The 18,694-nt window shown below is 47.8% G+C and overlaps 1 protein-coding gene and 1 long non-coding RNA gene across 14 annotated transcripts in view; one reads left to right on the top strand and one right to left on the bottom strand.

Annotated features, from left to right (window-relative positions):
* Nucleotides 1–18,694, top strand: part of TANC1 (tetratricopeptide repeat, ankyrin repeat and coiled-coil containing 1) — a 327,768-nt gene that overhangs the window by 296,364 nt on the left and 12,710 nt on the right. For all 12 annotated transcript variants that reach the window (XM_081582806.1, XM_081582795.1, XM_081582801.1 and 9 more), the window contains 3 exons: nt 1,810–1,995; nt 4,436–4,514; nt 17,747–17,880. In XM_081582806.1, the coding sequence (XP_081438932.1) occupies nt 1,810–1,995; nt 4,436–4,514; nt 17,747–17,880 (399 nt within the window). The remainder of the gene's footprint in view (nt 1–1,809; nt 1,996–4,435; nt 4,515–17,746; nt 17,881–18,694) is intronic.
* On the bottom strand, nt 4,018–13,888 carry LOC145542930 (uncharacterized). Of its 2 annotated transcripts, none has more exons than XR_014080274.1 (3): nt 13,779–13,888; nt 13,398–13,528; nt 4,018–8,658 (listed from the first exon to the last, which is right to left on the bottom strand). It is a non-coding gene; the product is annotated as an uncharacterized LOC145542930 (long non-coding RNA). The 2 variants fall into 2 exon arrangements; XR_014080275.1 differs by lacking the exon at nt 4,018–8,658 and adding an exon at nt 9,299–10,252 and having other exon boundaries at nt 13,779–13,877.

The raw sequence follows: 18,694 nt of genomic DNA, 5'->3' as shown, positions 1-18,694 counted from the left end.
AAGGGGGCCATAAAGGTGGGACGTGTCTTCCATTGTTGGTAGAATTCTCACTGGGTGGGCCAGGCTCCCTTCTGCCTCTACTTGGTCAAGTTGCAATGAACATAAACAGAAAGGGTGGAGCTACAGACAGTGTGTGATGTGGCCTACTGTGGGTGTGTGTGTGATAGACGTGTATTGCCTGCAAGAGGGAGAGGGGGCCATGTGTTTTGTTCAAAGCTGTTTTCTGCTTTATCCTGCCCGAGGGGAAGCTGCTGGTCATTAGAGGCCCAAGTGAGGCCATCCTTTAAAAAGCCTGCAAGTGTTGCCCTGGAACTTGTCACAGAATTTAACTCTGCACTGGATGAGTTGAAGATTTAAATGTGATTTTTTTTTCCTCCTTTCTTTTTATTTCATGTTATGTCTTTTTTAAAAATAATAATAATAATAATAATAATAATAAAATGAGCTGTATGGGTCTTGGCAGTCATGTGCTTAAGCATATAGCAGCAGGTACTCGAAGGCCCCGAATCCTCATTTCTCCAGCTGCCATCTGGGACACTGGGCAGGTTAAGCCAGTGTGCTCAATGTTCTCATCCATAAAATGGGCATAACAACAGGATCTACCACAGGGCTATTGTGTGAGCATAAGTAAATCAATATATTAAAACAATGCAAAGTAACTATATTATTAACGAGTTGCTCAAGGACTGTCAGTGTTAATAGGTTGAATGAGAACAGTGCCAAGTTCACAGTAAACTCTGTTTATTTTAAGCACTTTATTGGGGAAGGGAGAATGTACTTTTGAACAGCAATAGAAATAAATCGCTGATATTTGTTTTTCTTTATAGTTAGGCTCTTTGAAGTTCAACAAAAGACATTAGACTTATAGTAACTATGGGAGTCTTTTTGCTTTTTTCTCTCGAAAATACAGCATTTGGGATGGGTCATCCTTAGTTAATGAAAGAAGGGAAATGTTTCTGTTAAACCTTCCCAGTGGATTCATTACTGCTCACACTGCCCCTCCATCTCCACTTCCAGACCATGGCTTGGCTTTATTCGGACGCTAGCTGAGAGCTCTGTAGCAGGGGATGGAATCATAGGTGGCTTATGTAGGCAGAACCTCTGGGTTGAGGTGCAGAGCATCTTCAGAATTTGCAAGTGAGGCTGGACCCTGAGTCCTCTCCCAGCCCAGGATTCCCAGGCTTAGACAGGGAATGACGTGTTATCTGCTGCCTCTTGGACCATTACAGGTACGCAGCCCTTGATCACTGCCCCTTCGTGGCTGACCAGCCTTCCTGGCTTCGTGGCCATACTTGGCATGCTGGCATGACGTGGGTCACCTGCCTTCCCCAATAAAATGCCACTTGGAGTCCCGTCCTGCCCTTCCTTGTTCAGAGCTGGGTTTTCCAGATCCCTCCCTTTTGCTGGCTCTCCTGTTTCAGTGACTAAAGAACTGTTCTGCCCCCCAAATCATAGCTTGCCACAGAAGATTAAGGATACTCCACCCAAGTGACCAGGGTTGGGAAGAAGAGGATTTGTCTGCCCTCATACCTGCTCCCCAGAGAACTCGAAGCTTCATTTCACTTCCTAGAGAGACAAAGGGAATGAGGAGGATGCCTTGTGATCACTAGTTCTACAGAGGGAACTCGAGGCCTGGAACAGTGCATCAGTTGCAGTAATTCAGACAGAGACTCTCCAGAGAGGCACACTGGGACACGAACCCCGTACATCTGCAGTGGGGTGGGGTTTGTCCACAGCACATGTGGGTCACTGTGACAAAGTGATGCTCCACTGTGACCTTCCCCTGCTCCTGCCCCTGCCCCCACCCAGGTAGACCACTTGGATAAGAAAGGCCAGTGCGCGCTGGTCCACAGTGCACTGAGGGGCCACGGCGACGTTCTTCGCTACCTGCTGGCCTGCGAGTGGTCATTGGGCCTGCCCCAGCCGGGCGCGCTGAGGAAGGGCCAAGCCTTGCAGCAGGCGCTGACGGCGGCCGCCAGCATGGGCCACAGCTCGGTGAGTGGGGCCTTTCCCAGGGCACTTCCTGGGAAAATGGGAGCCCAGTGGGTTGGGCACTTTGCACTCACCTTCTTCCAAGTTGCTGGCTTTTGATGCACTGAAGGAGTGAAAGCAAATGAGGGTTTCCAAAAAGAGCAGTTGGTTTCACCACGTGTCAAGATGTTCTGTTGTTTTCGCACCCTTCCTGTGAGTGGAAGTGGGCAGGGGGGTGGGGTGCTCCCACACGGAGCCCCTCCAGGGTGCATACTCTCTGCCCGGCCTTGTTTTTTCCTGTCTTCCTTCCTTGTTCTGTTTTTACCCTCTAGTCCTGCTCTCCTCTCCTTTTCCCACTTTGATTCATCCTTTTGTCCTTGTGGTCTTTTAGCAATAATCACGTGGAATCCTAATTCTAAACTTGTTCTTGAGTATTCCAAGGATTTTTAAAAATAGAATTGTTTAAAATAGAACATGCTCTGGTAGCATGCAAGAATGCTTGTCATTTACGGTTCCTACACTGAAGGAAAACTTCATGCAGTAGTTGCATCAAGCACTTATTTCTGGCAGGTGTCAGTATTCCTCGATTTGAAGATTTTGTTGTCATCGCCTGACCCATGTGTCTGTGAAGTTAATAATATTTTACCCTTTTTCTTCCATGTATTTCTCACTCTGTATTGTCTTCAGGCAATTAGAGTTGCCAATGTTTCTAAGATTCTTCCCCACAATGACTTTGTACCAAAGTAAATGTACTAAATGTAAAATGTAAATGTACCAAAGTAAATTTGAGTACAAAGCTGGCTGGCTGACTTTTACCATTTAAAACACTGGAGCAGATACACATATACACGCAGCTAGCTGGCTTATTGTTGGCATTTAAAATGTCAAAAATACACATATACACTGCTTCAACCAAGACAATATATTGCAGCAAGTTGAATACAGAAGCATATAAGAAAAAGAAGCTATCTTCTCTTAGGACAGACGTAAAAGAAATTTATGGAAATGTAAAACAATGCTAGTTAACTATGTTTTAGTTTTGGAGAAAAATACTCTTTTTCATAAAAAATGAAAAAACTGCACATTTCATAAAAATGTGTTAAACATTACCATATAGTTTATAGTTTATTTTTTAGATTAAAAATACAAATAAATATTTTTAAAGACCCGTTTACATAGATACAGAGAGAACATGTTAAATCGACATATTTGAATGCAGAATTTTTCCTTTTGAAACTGTTCCCTAAGTCTGCATGGGTCCAGAAGGTGAAAAAATCATCTTAGGAAGGACAGCGAAGCCACGCTGGATGTAACCTTGGTCTCAGGCTGTTGTGAAACTGGCTGTGAGGAGCCATGGAAAAGCAGCTGCATAGCCAGCCACTGCTTCACGGCAAAGGACAGGGCTCGTTCACCAAAAGACTTGAGAGGTGTTTTAGTTTCCACATGCTGTTGTAGTAAGTGACCACAGACTTCAGTGGCTTGAAGCAGCCTGTTCTGGAGGTCAGAAGGCTGAAATTAAGTTGGGTCAGGAAGCCAGTGTTTCTTTTGGAGGCTTCAGAGAGGAGTGTTTCTCTCGTTTTTTTTTTTTTTTTCTCTCTAGCTTCTAGAAACCACCTTACTCCTTAGCTTGTGGCCCAGCCTCTGTCTTCAGAATGTGTTTCCTGTCATCTCACCTCATCCTTCCCTTGACCCTGGTTCCTCCTGTTCCTCTTATAAACAGCTGTGATCATATCAAGTATCTATACAATATACACCATGATAATTCAGGATAATTGTCCCATTTCAAGATTCGCAGTCACGTCTGCAAATCCCCTCTTCCCACGTAAGGTAACATTCACGGGTTTTCCGACTAGGATGTGGGGCCCTTTTTGTGAGTGGATCGGGAAGCTGGAAGATGGCTGGTGTCCTGCTCTCCTGTAGCTGCTGGTGAGCAGGGTGGATCTGACTCTGGTTAAGGGCTCAGATACTTCTGGCTCCCTGCCCCCACCCCTGTGACGCACCCTGCTGTTTGACAGAGGGAAAAGAATAATGTGAGTGGAAAAAGCATTTGAAGCAGCAGCATTTTATTGAAAAGGTATATACATCACCTTGTTTTCCTTCCTTGTGGAAGAAGAGATTCACCATCTTCTGGCGATTTATGCAGAAGCTGCACTCTGTATGATCTCCCCTGTCCTTTGTTGATGAGGCTGGCATATTTGGGTCATGTTGGAATTCATTAGAATTCTGAGTACCTAGTAATCCTGAACAGTGTTGCCGAAATTCACTTTTTTTTTCTTCTTCTCAAAGTGAAAGCGTGAATAGCATACGAATTACGCTGGAAAACCATTTTCATTATATTCTCTCTCCTTGTGCAGCATGAGATAATCATGGTTAAAAAACAACACGTCCTCTCCTTTGATACACAGGATATAATAAGCGCATATGGCTTTGAAAACTCATTAAATCACCTTGCCACTTCTGACAGGTGCTCCAGTGCTTGCTGGGACTGGAAAAGGAACATGAAATAGATGTCAATGGCACCGACACGCTGTGGGGAGAAACAGGTAATTATGGTTCCACTGCTTGTAGTTGGGGCCAAGTAGCCTCCTGATGTCCTAGCCGCCATTTTGGCCTACTTGTCTTAAGGATGACATGGGATGCATCTGGGCCTATTGTTACCACAAAGCATTTGAAGTTAAGAGCTTTTGAAACTTCGCAAATGATGAGTAAAACTTTTCTAGAAGCAAGTGCAATTTGAATCATTTTGAATTAGACCAGCAGCTCCTGTGCCTCTGATGAATGTCAGCTAGAAATACCCAAATAAGGCGGTGCTTTCCACCTTGCTGAGTGTTTTCATGTCCTGAGCAACCTGGTTGTCCTGTGACTGTGCACCGTGGGCAGGGCAGAACTTCAGCCCCGTGCTCAGGTGAATCCAAGGTGCTCAGCAAGGAAGGCTCTGACCTGCCTTCTCCAGAGCAGGACTCAGTCCTCATGGAGCCTGCGTAACAGACTGATTACCAGCTACCGAGTCCATTTCCTTTGGTGTGGGGTGTGTGTTTTGAACTGTAGTGTGGCTGAGTAAATCTTCAGGAAGATCTGAGTTGGCTATTTGTCAGGTTAATAATAATATAAATAATACGGCTTTGAAATTTGCCATGTGACTGAATTGGTCTTAGAAGTGTGAGACTTTATCAGTTGCTGTTTACCAAATGTAACCAAAAGGTGTTTAACATGCATTTCCAGGCTGTGTCCTGTGTATGACTTCAGTGTCTCCTGCACAGATTTATTTCCAGCTGCTTCTCAATTATTTCCTAACAAACCAAACGGTGGTGTGGAGAGTCCCTCAGCTAACTCATACTTAGGAAAAGCCTCAAAGAGTTTCTTGATGGGTAGCACAGGTGCTCAGCCCCCCAACTCCCTCCCCACTGCCCCTCGTCCCCTTCAAACCCCCCACCCAACTCCATTGTAGATGCTGCCAGGCTCATGCATGGGGCTTACAATGCTAGTTGTGGTGATGTGGGTGGTGGGCTGGCAGCATGCGTTGATGTTAAGGGGCAAGAGAGGTGGCATGTCCCCTAGGTTCAGGGAGAGTGCAGGACTCAACAGACTGGTTTGGATTATGCTTGGGGTCCACACGTGTAGATGTAAATATTGGTCTTAATTCCTTATGGAGTCTTTCCCCCAGTCATTTGAATAGTATGGGCTACTCCATATTTGGTGAAAGTTTCTACCACTTCCTATTGTGCTGTGAGCCTCAAGGTAGCCCACAGGCCAGCGCATGGCTTTCTTTGTGCTTCTACGCCCTCTGTGGCCTGGAGGCAGGGTCTTTGCCTCTTTGTCAAATGAGGTGAATAATCCTGCTTTCTAGGATCTGGTGAAGACTAAATGAGATGCGACAATCTTCGCCAGATGTTCCCAATGGTCAGAACCCCTGGGGCAGTTGAGCCTAGAAATTCTGACTCATTAGGTGTGTGTGACTTAACACACACACACACACACACACACACACACACACACACACTCACACACTCACACACACTCACACACACTCTTTTCCCAATGGTCAGAACTCCTGGGGCAGTTGAGCCTAGAAATTCTGATTCATTAGGTGTGTGTGACTTAACACACACACACACACAGAGGTATGTGCTCAGTCTCAGTCCAACAGTTATGTCTGACTCTTTGCGACCCCATGGACTGTAGCCTGCCAGGCTCCTCTGTCCAAGGGATTCTCCAGGCAAGAATACTGGACTGAGTAGCCATGCCCTCCTCCAGGGGATCTTCCTGGTCTAGGGATCAAACCCGAGTCTCTTGCGTCTCCTGCATTGGCCGGCAGATTCTTTACCACTGCGCCACCTGGGAAGGACAGGATACTCCTTTCCTAAAAGTCCACCCAGGTGGTTTCGGGGGCTCTGTGGCCTCGGGACAAATAGAGAATCACTGTGAGCAGCTGTCTCAGTGCTGGCCTCATAGGGACACTAATGAGAGGAGCTGTGATGACAGTTGGGGTCAGTGCCAGTACCTGTAACACCCCTCACTTAGCTCAATAAGAATCTCTGATCTTCAATATTAGAGGGGTATTTTCTTTCTGGGCAAAAAAAAAAAAAAAATCCAGAGAAGCAGAGAAGGCTTTCATTTGAGGGCTCTGTTTGTGTGGTCTGTTTTTTTTCGAGATGACCAGTCCTGAGTTTCAGTAAGCACCTTCCTTCCTTCCCTCTTGAGAATCTGCTAGGTCGTAGGCTAAAGAAGCATATAAGAGAAACTACAGGCTCCTATCAACATCGGTGAAATGATGAATAGTGGTTCAGCTTCTCCCTTGCAAAGCCTCGTATATAACCTTCAGACCACTCTGCAGCCTGAGAAGCAGGTCATAGCTTTCCTCTGCAGGTAGTAAACCTGAATTTCCTCAGCTGAGAGTGTGAGAGACTTTTGAAAAAATTTAAACCAAGAGACAGCTAAGCACTATTTCTCAGGCTTAGAAGCCCCAGCTGTACTCTGTTGGCTGCATGTCAGTAAAACCAGTCTTGCCTGCTCTGCATTTTTCTGTCTGATATTTTTCTCCTGTGTTCTTTCAGAAATGTCCACCCATGTTTGCTACTACAGACCGTCCTGATTTCCAGAGGAAATCGGGTTGTCAGTGGTTGTCAAAGGAACACTTAGAAATCTTGCAGAGGAAGTTTTAGATGAGGGAAAATCTGCATATGTGGGGTTTTGCACAGATGTGTACTCCATTGCCCAGATTGTGAGGACTGTGTTTGGGATTCAGCCACACAGGGTCCACATTACCTGACCCCAAATGCCTTCTGGAAGAGACGGCCCCAATGATGACAGCCTGAGTCGATGGGGCAGCTCATAGTCCTTGTTCTCGGCAAGCAGCCATCTGGTGGTTCCCCAGCCTGTGTGGGTTGCACACTCTGTGCGCTGTTTCTAATTGCTAAAGACTCTCAGAATGAAAGCAGTTGCTTTCCTTCCTAGTTTGATCCTCATTCCTGGGTGTAGTCAATGGTGCTTTGTGCCTAAAACACTCTAGAATGGAACTTGTCTGTCTCTGGCCGCAGCTTGAGGGTAGGATCCCAAGAGTTCATTCAAGTCTCTGCAGTGCAGATTAGCTATGAACAACTTGGATTTAAAATACCAGCTGATGGGGTTCCTGCAGGGTCTCCCTGGTCTGTTCTTGGCTCACCTGCCCAGCTTTGATGCTGTCCATGCAGCGCTACGCTGCCGTGTTTAGAACTCAGCAACCTGTATCTCTCCTGGTTTTGGAGAGCAGAGAGCCTAATTTATGTAAGTTTCCCTTTCCACCAACCTCTGGAGCCATTTGCTTCTTATGTCTGTTTGGTTTTTAGATCCAGCCCTTCAAAATCAGTCCTGTGACTCTTCAGCACTTTCCCTTGTTCTCACACAAATAAAGGAGTGTGACACTCACTCCAGTGGAAGAAGAGTGAGAAAAAAGCTCGGAGCTCCCAAGGAGTGGGCTTGGGGTATGTCTCCACGCGGAGGCTCTGCTCGTGAGGCTGCCGAGGCCCCCTGCCCATGACATTCACACATTTGGTCAAGCAGCCTTGATCCTGTGGTTTCTGGGCAGCCTGAACCATGACAAGAACCCATCAGATGCTCAAATTATCTGCTTCAGGGCATTCCATAGTCGTGACAAACAAGTGCTGGCTCCCACAAAGTCTTGACCTAACTGAGTTACTGTTTCCTTGTCAGTGTTGGATGGGAATCAGCCTGATAAAATGATCAGAAATGCTTAACTGGTGACCTCATGCTGCTGTGAATTGTCAGAGGAACTGTGTTTCCAAACTCCAGGCATCTCTCAAGTCTGTGAGCCTGCTGTCTGTCTCTAGTCAGAACCTCTTGCTCTTTAGGGGACTAGAAACTCTTCTATTTCAGCGAATATGTCTGTTTTGTAAGCAAAGTGTTCCCAGCCCTGACTCCTTGGGGTCACGTTGCAGTTCCCTGCGTAGTACTTACTACTTATAAATTTGATTGTTGATGTTGCTTATCTGTTGAAGGCTTATTGTGCCTACATTATGGGAGAGGGTAGAACTCTCCAAGTCTCCTGTGCTCTTCTTTCTGTTATCACTGTGTCTGGTCTCCTGTTGTCCTTTAGAATTTTCCGTGATGATAGAAATGCTTGCTATCTGTACATCCAGCTGGTAGCCACTAGCCACTGGTCTTGTCTGGTGCTTGGTACATAGCTGTTGACTGAGCAGACAGGTGGGTTTAAAGAAAACAAAGTTATGTAACTTTTAGGGTAGGTAACACTCACCTTACAGAATAATTTGGGAGAAATTGTGTTGTTGGAGGGAAGAGGTCAGGAGCCCATTGCTCATTGGGACCCTGTCCTCTGTGCCTTTTTGTCTGTCATAGGGCAGGTCATGTGCTGCTGGACTCCAGGCTGGCTTAGATGCCCTCGACCCAGTCATCTATGTGGCTGGGTGCTGTACTGCATCTTTTGAAACACCTAGCTATTAGCAGCTACCCATGGCATGGACATGACTGACAGGCCAAGATGGCCCGTGCCAGCCCCATCTTTGTGTGCATAACGTCTCCTTCCCCGCACCGCCAGCCCAACTGCCAACCCCTGATGTGCTGTACCCTGTTGTCCCTTGGAAATCCTTCTCACTGCTTCCAAGTTGGTTGCAGCAGGCTTGGAGCCCTGGCTTCACACATGGGTAGGGCGCCATCCCACCCGTCAGCCAACTGCTCCCAAGGACTGCCCTTCCCTAAGTTCTGAACTGAGATGCCCCGTCAGAGGTAGTTAGATGGCTCACCGAAATGTTTCAGGTCAAGTATTCTTTTATGTTGTTCATGCTTTTTAGTTGGTAAATACTTTCCAAAGAAATTTAATCATTGTAAATATTGTTTTTATTGCTCAAGCTGTTAAGAACACCGTATTTCCCTCAATTTCCAAGAAGGGTTGAATTTTCTCCCCAGTAAATCAAATGGGTTTTTTAGCTACATAACCTTCATTATCATCGTTTGTGGAGGCAGTTTAGTCCAGCATATATACTAGTCATGGGTCACTCTTCTCTAATTCTGCGTGGAATTCTAGATGGGATTTGAGTCTCAGCCCAGCCCCTCAGCTGGGTGTGGGACGTTTCCAGACCAGTCTGGGGGTAGAGTCCTCACACCTGTTTCCTTATGGGACCAGGAAGCCAGAATATGAGTTGTATTTCATCTTTGCTGTTTTAAAAGTTTCTCTCTTGTCTCCATTCAACTGCTTCAGTTTCCACTCTGGGACTCTGCCTGTCCTTCTTGGGGCGGGTGAGGTGTCCTTCAGCTCTCACTGCAGGGACCATGGACAGCTGAGATCGTCACACCCAAAGCCGCCCCAGAACTCTGTATGTGCACATCAGGCAACAGGATGCCTTGTGGTTGATTTAAAAAGAACCCTCTATTCTTTCAGATTTTACCTTAGGGTTTTTTTGGAGAGAGTAGGGCTCTTATTTGTTAAGAATTTAAAGGAAATTTGAGACCTCTGGATTGAATTTGGCCTTCACACAGGTTAGGTACATCTCAAGGCAGAATTCAGGTGAGAGACTAGAAAGAAAAGAACTGATCTCTTGCTTGTTGGGACATGTGGAGAATTTACATGAAGGAATTTGCTTTGTAGAGGCAAGCAAGTGACTTCTGTTGTACAGTTTTTGGAGGTCCCGTGAAGGTCTCATCAGTACTGCTGGGAAATCCTTGTTCAGGCATTCCATCCTCTGCTGGGGTTTGCTTTAGAAAAGAGCAGTAAGATGGGTGGAAATCCAGATTTCTGTCCATTCTGAACAAGGTGGAAGTTTTGGCTGTCCTAAGAATAAAAGCATGAAAGAGGGGGTAACCCACGACCTTAGAGAGTGTGAGGGAGGGGATAACCTAGAAGGGGGGGTGATCCAACATTCTGGATGGAGGGGGCAACCCAGGCCCTAGGAAGGGAGGGGAAGGTGGGTAACCCAGAACCCTGGAGAGGATGGGAGGGGGTAACTCAGGACCATAAAAGGGAGGGAAATGGGGGTGGGGGGTAACCCAGGACTGTGAGAGGGGAGGGACAAAGTGGGGTAATGTAGGCACTGGAGGAGAAGGTAACTCAGGCTCTGGAAGGAGCTGAAGATGGGCATGGGGTCACTCTAACTATAGAGGGGATTGGGGTGAGAAGGAGAGGGACTGGGTGAGTCCACACCCTGTCCCCTTGCTGCCCTAGAAGACACCCGGGGTTTGCCTCTGACATGGGGACCTGTCCTCTGCTGAGAGGACAGCAGGAATCAACTGGCTGTGTGTCTCAGTCCTGCAGGGCAGGTGAGAGGCAAGGAGGGAGCCCGTGGAAGCCCACAGAGGCACCTCAGGTGCATACGGACTGGTGGCTTGACCGCTTACCAGGACCCCGTGCCCCACCTCCATTGTGCTGCTTTTGCTGTACACAGAGGCCTTTGTTCTAGTGAGTTCCTTCCTTTTGATTAAAAAACAAAACCTGGCTTCCAACATAAAAACATGCACTCCTATGCATTTTGGTAGCTTAGAGCATCTTTACCCACAAACATGGCTGCTTGTTCTTTCGGACATTCCCTCCTAGAGGAGGTTCACCTGCTCTCCTGTCAAAAAGTCATCTTAATTGTTTAAAATTCATGTTGAAATATATTTGGATTCTTTCTGTTTTTGAGCCTGGATACTAGTGGTGAAGAATCTGCCTGCCAGTGCAGGAGATGCAAGAGACACAGTTTTGATCCCTGGGTCTGGAAGAGGACAAGAAAATGGCAACCCACTCCAGTATTTATGCCTGGGAAATCCCATGGACAGAGGAGCCTAGTGGGCTACAGACCATAGGATTTGAAAGAGTCGGATGCGACTGAGCACGCACTCACTTGTGTCGTATGGTTTTGTCAGAAGGTCCCCCTTTTGCATTGATCCCTCATGTGGGGTCCTGCGTTTAACTCTGCTCTCTTTGGCTCACATGTATCCCTTTGAGGAGAGGAGGGAACAGCACAATGTACATGCTTTAAATAATGCGGTGTGTAAGAGGATCTACCCAAAATGTGAGCATTCTCAGCACACTTGAGAAGTGACAGCTGGTCAGAGCTACAATCTTCTGATAGATTTTTGGCACAAAGTCTGTATGGAACGTGATTTATGTCATCCCATATTTTAGGAAATTGTTTTTAAATTGAATTTACGTTATTTATAGCACACATTATCCTTCAAAGGACTTGAAGAGGCTTCTTTGCAATAAAGTATATAAGAAAAGGAAAAAAAGGTCAGAAACAGGACACGAGGAACAGCATGGATATTCCTGCCGTAATGTCCTGCGCGTTTGCCAGGTTGAGCTACTGTTTCGGCTTTAGGATGCCATGTGACCAGAGTGAGAAGGGAACACACTCATTACAGATTATTCTTACTGTCTTAACAATTCTTCAAGAGAAAAGTATTTTCTGGTACCCTTGTTCTAGAACAACATTCTTAGTCTGATTAGTTGAATATTTTTTAAAAGGAGATTCTTTAGGGGCCAAAGTGTTAAGAACTCCGACTCCAACTGGATTCCCTGGCTTCAGATGCTTTCGTGCCTCCTACTAGCTGTGTGACCTTAGATGAGTTGTTTTAACTTCTCTGGGCCATATTTTCCTCATCAGTAAAACCAGGATGAGTGGTACTTGCCTCATAGAAGTTAGTTGTGTATTAAATAAATTTGTGAATTTGAAGGACCATCAAGTGTCCTGTAGGAAGCACTTGATAAATATCAGAGTATATTATTAAAATGTCAGAATCTTCTTATTTTCCTCCTGAGAGGAGATGAGCTCAAGGTCCTTCTAACTCTGCCATCTTGTCTGGTAATCTCACATTGCACTATTTTCTTATCCTTCTTTAAAAGATCTAAAAACCTAGGTTCCTTAGAATCATAAAGAGCGTCATAGAAAGAGACTATAAGGGACAAAGAAGTTTGGTTACACGTAAAGTCCCGTGGCAGTTGCACATTTTATTTCCTTAAAACAATTCCTTGGCAACTTGAGGTTCATGTTTAATCTGTGTAGAGAGACTGACAGCGTGTTTTCACTCTAGAACTGGTCGCACATCAGGAGTGTCTTGGTTCCTCACATCTGGCTCCTGCCTTGCTTTATAAATAGTTCACTGGGAAATGGGCTGATACAGCGGGGGAGGCAACATTTTCATGTGGTGCTTAGTTGCTGCCTGTTGCCTTTTAACAGAGGTTCCCTCTCCTTGACCCCACCGAGGCCTGCAGTTGCAGGCCCTCCTGGGAGACTTGTGCCAAATGCTGAACGATAAGGAAGGGTCAGAACAATGAGGAAGGTGTTCCAGACAGCCAGTCATGTGCTTCAGGGAGTGTCTGGGCAGTACTGGCTTCCCATTCATAAGGTCACCCCTCCAGCACAGGCCTCCGCCAAGGCTAGGGGTGCCGGAGGCTCCTGGGAGTTCATCTCCCAGAGCAATGGCATTTTCCAGTCAGAGCAGTCTTTATTGTGTGTCGTTTTATCCTTTGCATTGTTGAGGGTTCAGGTGTTTGTGGAGATGAAGAATTTATAGCTGTTGGGAAGTTTATTCTTTTCATGGAAGCCTCCTCCTCCCTCAGCCAGGAAGGAAATGCCTCACAAAACAAGGCTGTGAGCTTGGGTTTTTTATAAATGCAGTCTGTAGAAGGTGGAGGAGGGGGTGTCCCCTGGCTTTCTGGGAGGGGTCAGGGTGCTACTTCCATTCAGTCAGAGGCCTTTGGGACCAGCCTGTCTGAATGGCAGTCTTGCCCAGACCCACAGGGGCAGCAAAGAGAAACACAGGCTGAGTAACCTCTGGGGTAACAACTTCTCCAGAGGCCAGTTATTAGAAAGTGCAGGGGAAGGGGCTGCCAGTCTCAGAGAGGTTTAAAAAACTGCGAAATCCCAAATTACTTTCCTGAGCGGCATCGTTTAGATAAGAGAACTGAGAGATTCCCAGCATTCCATGATCCCTCTCACCTTTGTCCTCCTCCAGCCAAGGTTCCATGTTCACTGCCTTTGTCACATCTAATGGTCTCCATCTTGGTCGCAACTCGTTGACATTTATGCGAACGCTGCTGCTTCCTGCAGTTCATTTTCCATCCATTTTTCTGAGAGACGGGAAGAACCAGTATGTTAGGAAATAAAGTGCACCAGTAAGCACAAGCACAGACGCCAAGTTGAGCCCCTTGGCCCCCGTCCGTCACTCTCGCGGCCGTCTCAGCCAGCAGGAAGTGCTTCTGCGGCTGCAGCCGGCTCCTGTGCTCAGCTCGGGCCTGGGAGGGCGGCCTGGGTCATCAGAGTGTGAGGTAAGAGAAGGTCACTGTGCAGAAGCAGGGAACTACCGGTGTGTGTTCCTACCTGTCACCCTTCTAAGGACAGAAGCGTGTCGGGGCTGGGGGTGATAGTCCGTTTTTGAAACCCCCAGGCCTGTTAAGCCACACATCCCTGTGTGTGTGTGAGAGAGAGACAGACCTGGCATAAAATGTCATAAACAGCCCTGTTGATGGAATGACTGCATTCCAGGTGAGTTGACAGTTGAGTTTTTGTAAGTCACGTCTTTGCCCAGAGAACTTTAGTTCATAAAAGATTCCCGCAAATGATCCATTTAAGCAAGAACCATCTCTCCCTGATGTTTTCAGTGAGGGTTTCGTATTGCCGAGTGTGAATTGGGTTTTCTTAAAATGAACATCTGCCACAACAGATCTCCTCATGCTCTGAAGACAGAAGACAGTATTGCTGAGGAAAAAATTTAGTCAGAAAATGATATATGCCTTCATGGGAATTTAGCTACAAAAATGCCATCTTGTTGAGGATTTTGCTAGTAGCAGAAATTATGTTCAGTGTGAGTCTTGAGAAGTGCTGTGAGCTCATACTGATATTTAGAGCCTGCCCCCTTTTCATACCAAGTCCTTTTTCTTCCTCCTTCCTCTTTAAATTCCCTTGGCCAGAAGCCTAGGCCTTGCCACAGTGTCAGATGCCTTCTCCTGTCCTGCTCCCTCCCCCTTCTTCTCTGGCCAGGCCAAGTGCGCTGACCCTTGTCAGAGGCTGGTGGTCAGCCTGGAGGACAGCATTTTTTCAGCAGAATAGCTGGAATTCCTGTGCAGAATTCTGCTGTGGTTTTGTTTGTTTAAGCATGTGGTTCACTCATCTTCAGGCTCCCTTGTTTCCGAATATGGTCTCCTTAAATCCCTGTGGCTGGTGGAACTTGAGATGCCCAACCCGCCACCAGCCTCAGGGGTCCTGAGTGATGACACCAAAGATTCAATCTGAGTTGAAAAGGGGAAACACAGGTCCCACTGTTTGGGGCATCATTTGAAAGAGAGAGCCTGATTAAGAATTTGTGATCCCTGTTAGGCCAACTGTGTGGGACTCCAGCCTGTGCTGAGAAGCATTTTACCATCTCAAAGGCAGGCTGATCACCGGAAGTGCAGCCAGTCCTGCTGGAAGGAAAGACCAGGGAATACATCTCGGGGTGGCACTCTTCTCCGACTTCAGCTGCTCTAACTTATGGCTCTTCTGGCGCCTTCTTCAAACACAGGGTCCTATTTTTAGTGCTGGGCTGTCATTTTTGATGTGCTATTGTTGCCAAAAAAAAAAAAAGTCAGTGGCAGCTGCAAAAGAAATCTTGGTTTAAAGGCCCCATTTATAATGCAGATGGAACTTGTTTACCAAATAAAAGAGACTAGAATTTCACGGTGGATCAGCCGCTCATCAAATGGAAGAGCCTTCAGCTTGTTCCTTCCATGCCGTCCTGCCCACATCTGGCCATGTGCAGCGCATGTGCCTGCTCTGTGCCACAGTCACTCCATGCGGAGGAGGGGCTCCCTAACTGCAGGAAGGTCTCCGAGGAGCCGCAGGCCCAAGTAGTAGCTCACATTCTCCATGTCACAAACCAGCCCCGGGTGTTCAGATCCATCTAGACAGTGTACGTACGTAAGAGTGCCCCCAGGCCTGTGTTATGTCAGAATCATTAACCTTCGCACCAGGGCAGGAACGGACTGAGATGGTCATGTCTGGTGACAGGACTAGGGCCATCTGGTGTAGCCGCTCATCAGACAGGATCACCTTGGCCACTGGTTAGCAAATGTTTGGGGTATGGGGCCGCCCACCTCCAGCCCAAGGCATCAGTACCTAAACCAGTATAAATACTAGTCTGTTTACAGTATTTATATATAATTTATTTACAGACTTAGACATGTGACGAGTGGTGATGAGCCTGTTGGTGTAACACAAGTAGGAATGGCACCTGGGGTCAAGACCCATGGGAGCTTCCACTCCATCCATCTGTGGTTTGTTCTGGTTTGCCCCATCTTCAGAAAACTGGTGAAGCAGACAGGATTTCTTTGTCCCTCCAAGGGAGATGGGGTCCCTATGTCACATTTATGTCCTTTGCTGTGTGTGGTCCTGGGAGTTAAGCCATGGCCAGGTGGAGACAGTTGGAGTAGGAATGCTGTCTGTCCGGAGGGGTGTCTGGAGAGGACACAAGGACCCTGCATTGCTGAGCCCCCAGTTCCTCACTTCAGCCGTCTGGGTGCTGGGAGACCCCTGGGTTCACAGGGGAGCTGGGCCCCGCCGTCTTGGAAAGGGGGCGGCTGGGGGCCTGTCCTGTAACCGCCCAGTAGTGCTCAGCTCCAGACTGTTACCCTGTGTGTTCTTTTGTTTTGTTCCTTGGAATCAGTGTTAAATTTGGGAGACTGACCCATTGCACCGCATTTAGCTGTGTAGCATTTATTGTGGTTGATGTATAGTGTTCGCACCATGATCTGTTGATGGGGTTGGTGGTCCACACCAGCTGGGCTGCTCCAGCCCAGGACTGTGACGAGTACACATCTCTCTGTGCTCCGTAGGCACCTCCACTCCAGGGGCACCTCCAAGCTAAACATCCTGTCCTCCAGGGGCACCTCCGGGCACACGTCTGCACCTGGGTTGCTGGGTGGAAGGATGTGAATGTCTTCAACCAGCAGTGGGTCTCATTTTTGCAGTTACTTGGACTACTAGTGAGGTTGGGCACTTTTCATGAGTTATTGGCCTTTGGTCTTCACCTTTTGTGAACGGCCTATTTCTGTGTTTTCCCAGTTTTCATACTGAGGCATCTGACTGATTTGTAGGAATGCCAGGAGTTTGTAGGGGTGAGACTGTATTTAAAGAAGAATTGCCCCAGGACTAGAGCTGCAGCGTCAGGCTCAAGCTTCTCCTTCCTTCTCTGCACTGTAGACACCTTTCCTGCCGTGTCTCTCTCCCACCCTCATGCCTTCCTGTCCTCTGCCTAAGAGCGTCATCCTGGCCGGGGTTGTCCCCCACAACCTGCCATTGTCCTTCCCTCTAGACAGTGGTTCACATGCCACAGCAGAAGTCTCCTCTTGTAAATGAACCCCTCTTCTACTCATACCCCCCACATTGTGTATCATGACTTGGGAGCGGAGAGGTGCAGCAGCTGCCATGAAGTGGTCCTGAGGATTCCTGCCCTGTATTCTTTCCCTTCACATAGTTCCTGCTTTGTCCTTGGCTGCCTCCCTGCAGAGCGTCCCCTGCCAGCCGCAGCTGCCTGCCTCAGGGCCAAACTGCGCTGTTCGCCTGGGCACAGAAGTCCCTCCACAGTCTGCTCATCCTTTTTTTTTTTTTTTGCTTTCTCGACATTCTTAGTCCAGGATCTGGACTTGTTAACGGAGATTCTAAGCTCCATGAAGGCAGGGATGATATGATACAGTCTCACTGTCTGAGTATTTATTAGTTCTTATGGATTGAAATGTATGACTTTAGGGGAAGAAGAGGGGCTGGACGGTAATCCTGACCTCTGTGTTTGTGTTGCCCCATATTATTGTTGTCTCTTACTGTGAAAAAGACGACAGTAAAACACATGCTTTGTGGCTCCTGAATCTGCATTTGGGCTGGGCTTGTAGAGATGGTTCTGACAGATGGAGCTGCCATGATAGAGTGGCTTGGTGGGGTCTGGGGCTGCATTTCCAGGATGGCATGTGCGCGTGGTAGCCAGGGTTGCTGCCTGTCTGCTGGGATGTCAGCCACACACAGCTTCTCCCAGTGGTCTCATCTCAAGGCTGCTTGGGCTTCCTCATAGCATGGTGTCTGGTTCCGAGGCCTGTTCCAAGGAATCAGAAGCTGCCCCCAGTGGCCCCGGGCCCACACACTGGTGCAGCATCATTTCTGCTGTATTCTGTTGGTCAGAGGTGTCACAGAGCCCACCCAGATTCAATGGGGGTAGAGTGCGTGGTCCCCTTCTTCTCAGTGGGAGGGGTGTCAGAGAATCTGTGGCCTCCTTTGGCTACTACCATGTGGCCATCATGCTAACAGTCTCCTCCTCCCTGTAGCCCTGACGGCCGCCGCTGGACGAGGCAAGCTGGAGGTCTGTGAGCTGCTGTTGGAGCATGGAGCTGCTGTGTCTCGGACTAACAGGAGAGGGGTCCCTCCATTGTTCTGCGCAGCACGCCAGGGGCATTGGCAGGTACCCAGGGGACCCTGGAGGCTTCAGCAGCAGTGGTTGGGAAAAGTGCCCATCGCCCCTGCTGGACCCTATCTGTCTCGCATTCTTGGCTTATACTTGTACTGAGAGTCCTGCAACATCAGGGAAGACATCTGACCGGCTAGCATAGTCAGCCATGTGGGCTAGTAACCAGGTCAGAGACCCATGCTGCTGCTGCTGCTGCTAAGTCGCTTCAGTCGTGTCCGACTCTGTGTGACCCCATAGACGGCAGCCCACCAGCCTCCTCCGTCCCTGGGATTCTCCAGGCAAGAACACTGGAGTGGGTTGCCATTTCCTTCTCCAATGCATGAAAGTGAAAAGGGAAAGTGAAGTCGCTCAGTCGTGTCCGACTTGTCACGACCCCATGGACTGCAGCCTACCAGGCTCCTCCGTCCATGGGATTTTTCAGGCAAGAGTAACCAGGTCAGAGACCCATAGCCACTTCCTTTTAACTAAGGAAGGGAGTGGAGCTGGTGAAGCCCATCATGTCATCAGGAGATTTGCTGTAACAAAGTTGTTGTCATAACAGTATGACCCATTTGTCCAGCGTACTTGGGAGAGGAGTGGTCCTGCAGTGCTCTTTGGGAAAGGAAGTGTCTCCCTCTGGTCCTGCCCTGTGATTCAGGCTGCTTTCTTTTACTGGGGGTGATGTGCTGCTGCTCTTTATTAAGGGATTCCTGAGAGCAGCGTTTTAGTCTTGCATTCCTTCATTTTGTAAACACTGACCATGTATCTACCCCATGCCTGGCACCAGGTTACACACAGCTGCATAAAAACAAACGGCTCTCACCACATC

This window comes from Giraffa tippelskirchi, chromosome 3 (genome assembly GCF_054371585.1).
Source record: "Giraffa tippelskirchi isolate mGirTip1 chromosome 3, T2T-mGirTip1v1.2.pri, whole genome shotgun sequence".
Lineage (NCBI taxonomy): Eukaryota > Metazoa > Chordata > Mammalia > Artiodactyla > Giraffidae > Giraffa > Giraffa tippelskirchi.
This window is presented reverse-complemented; position numbering and strand designations above follow the sequence as displayed.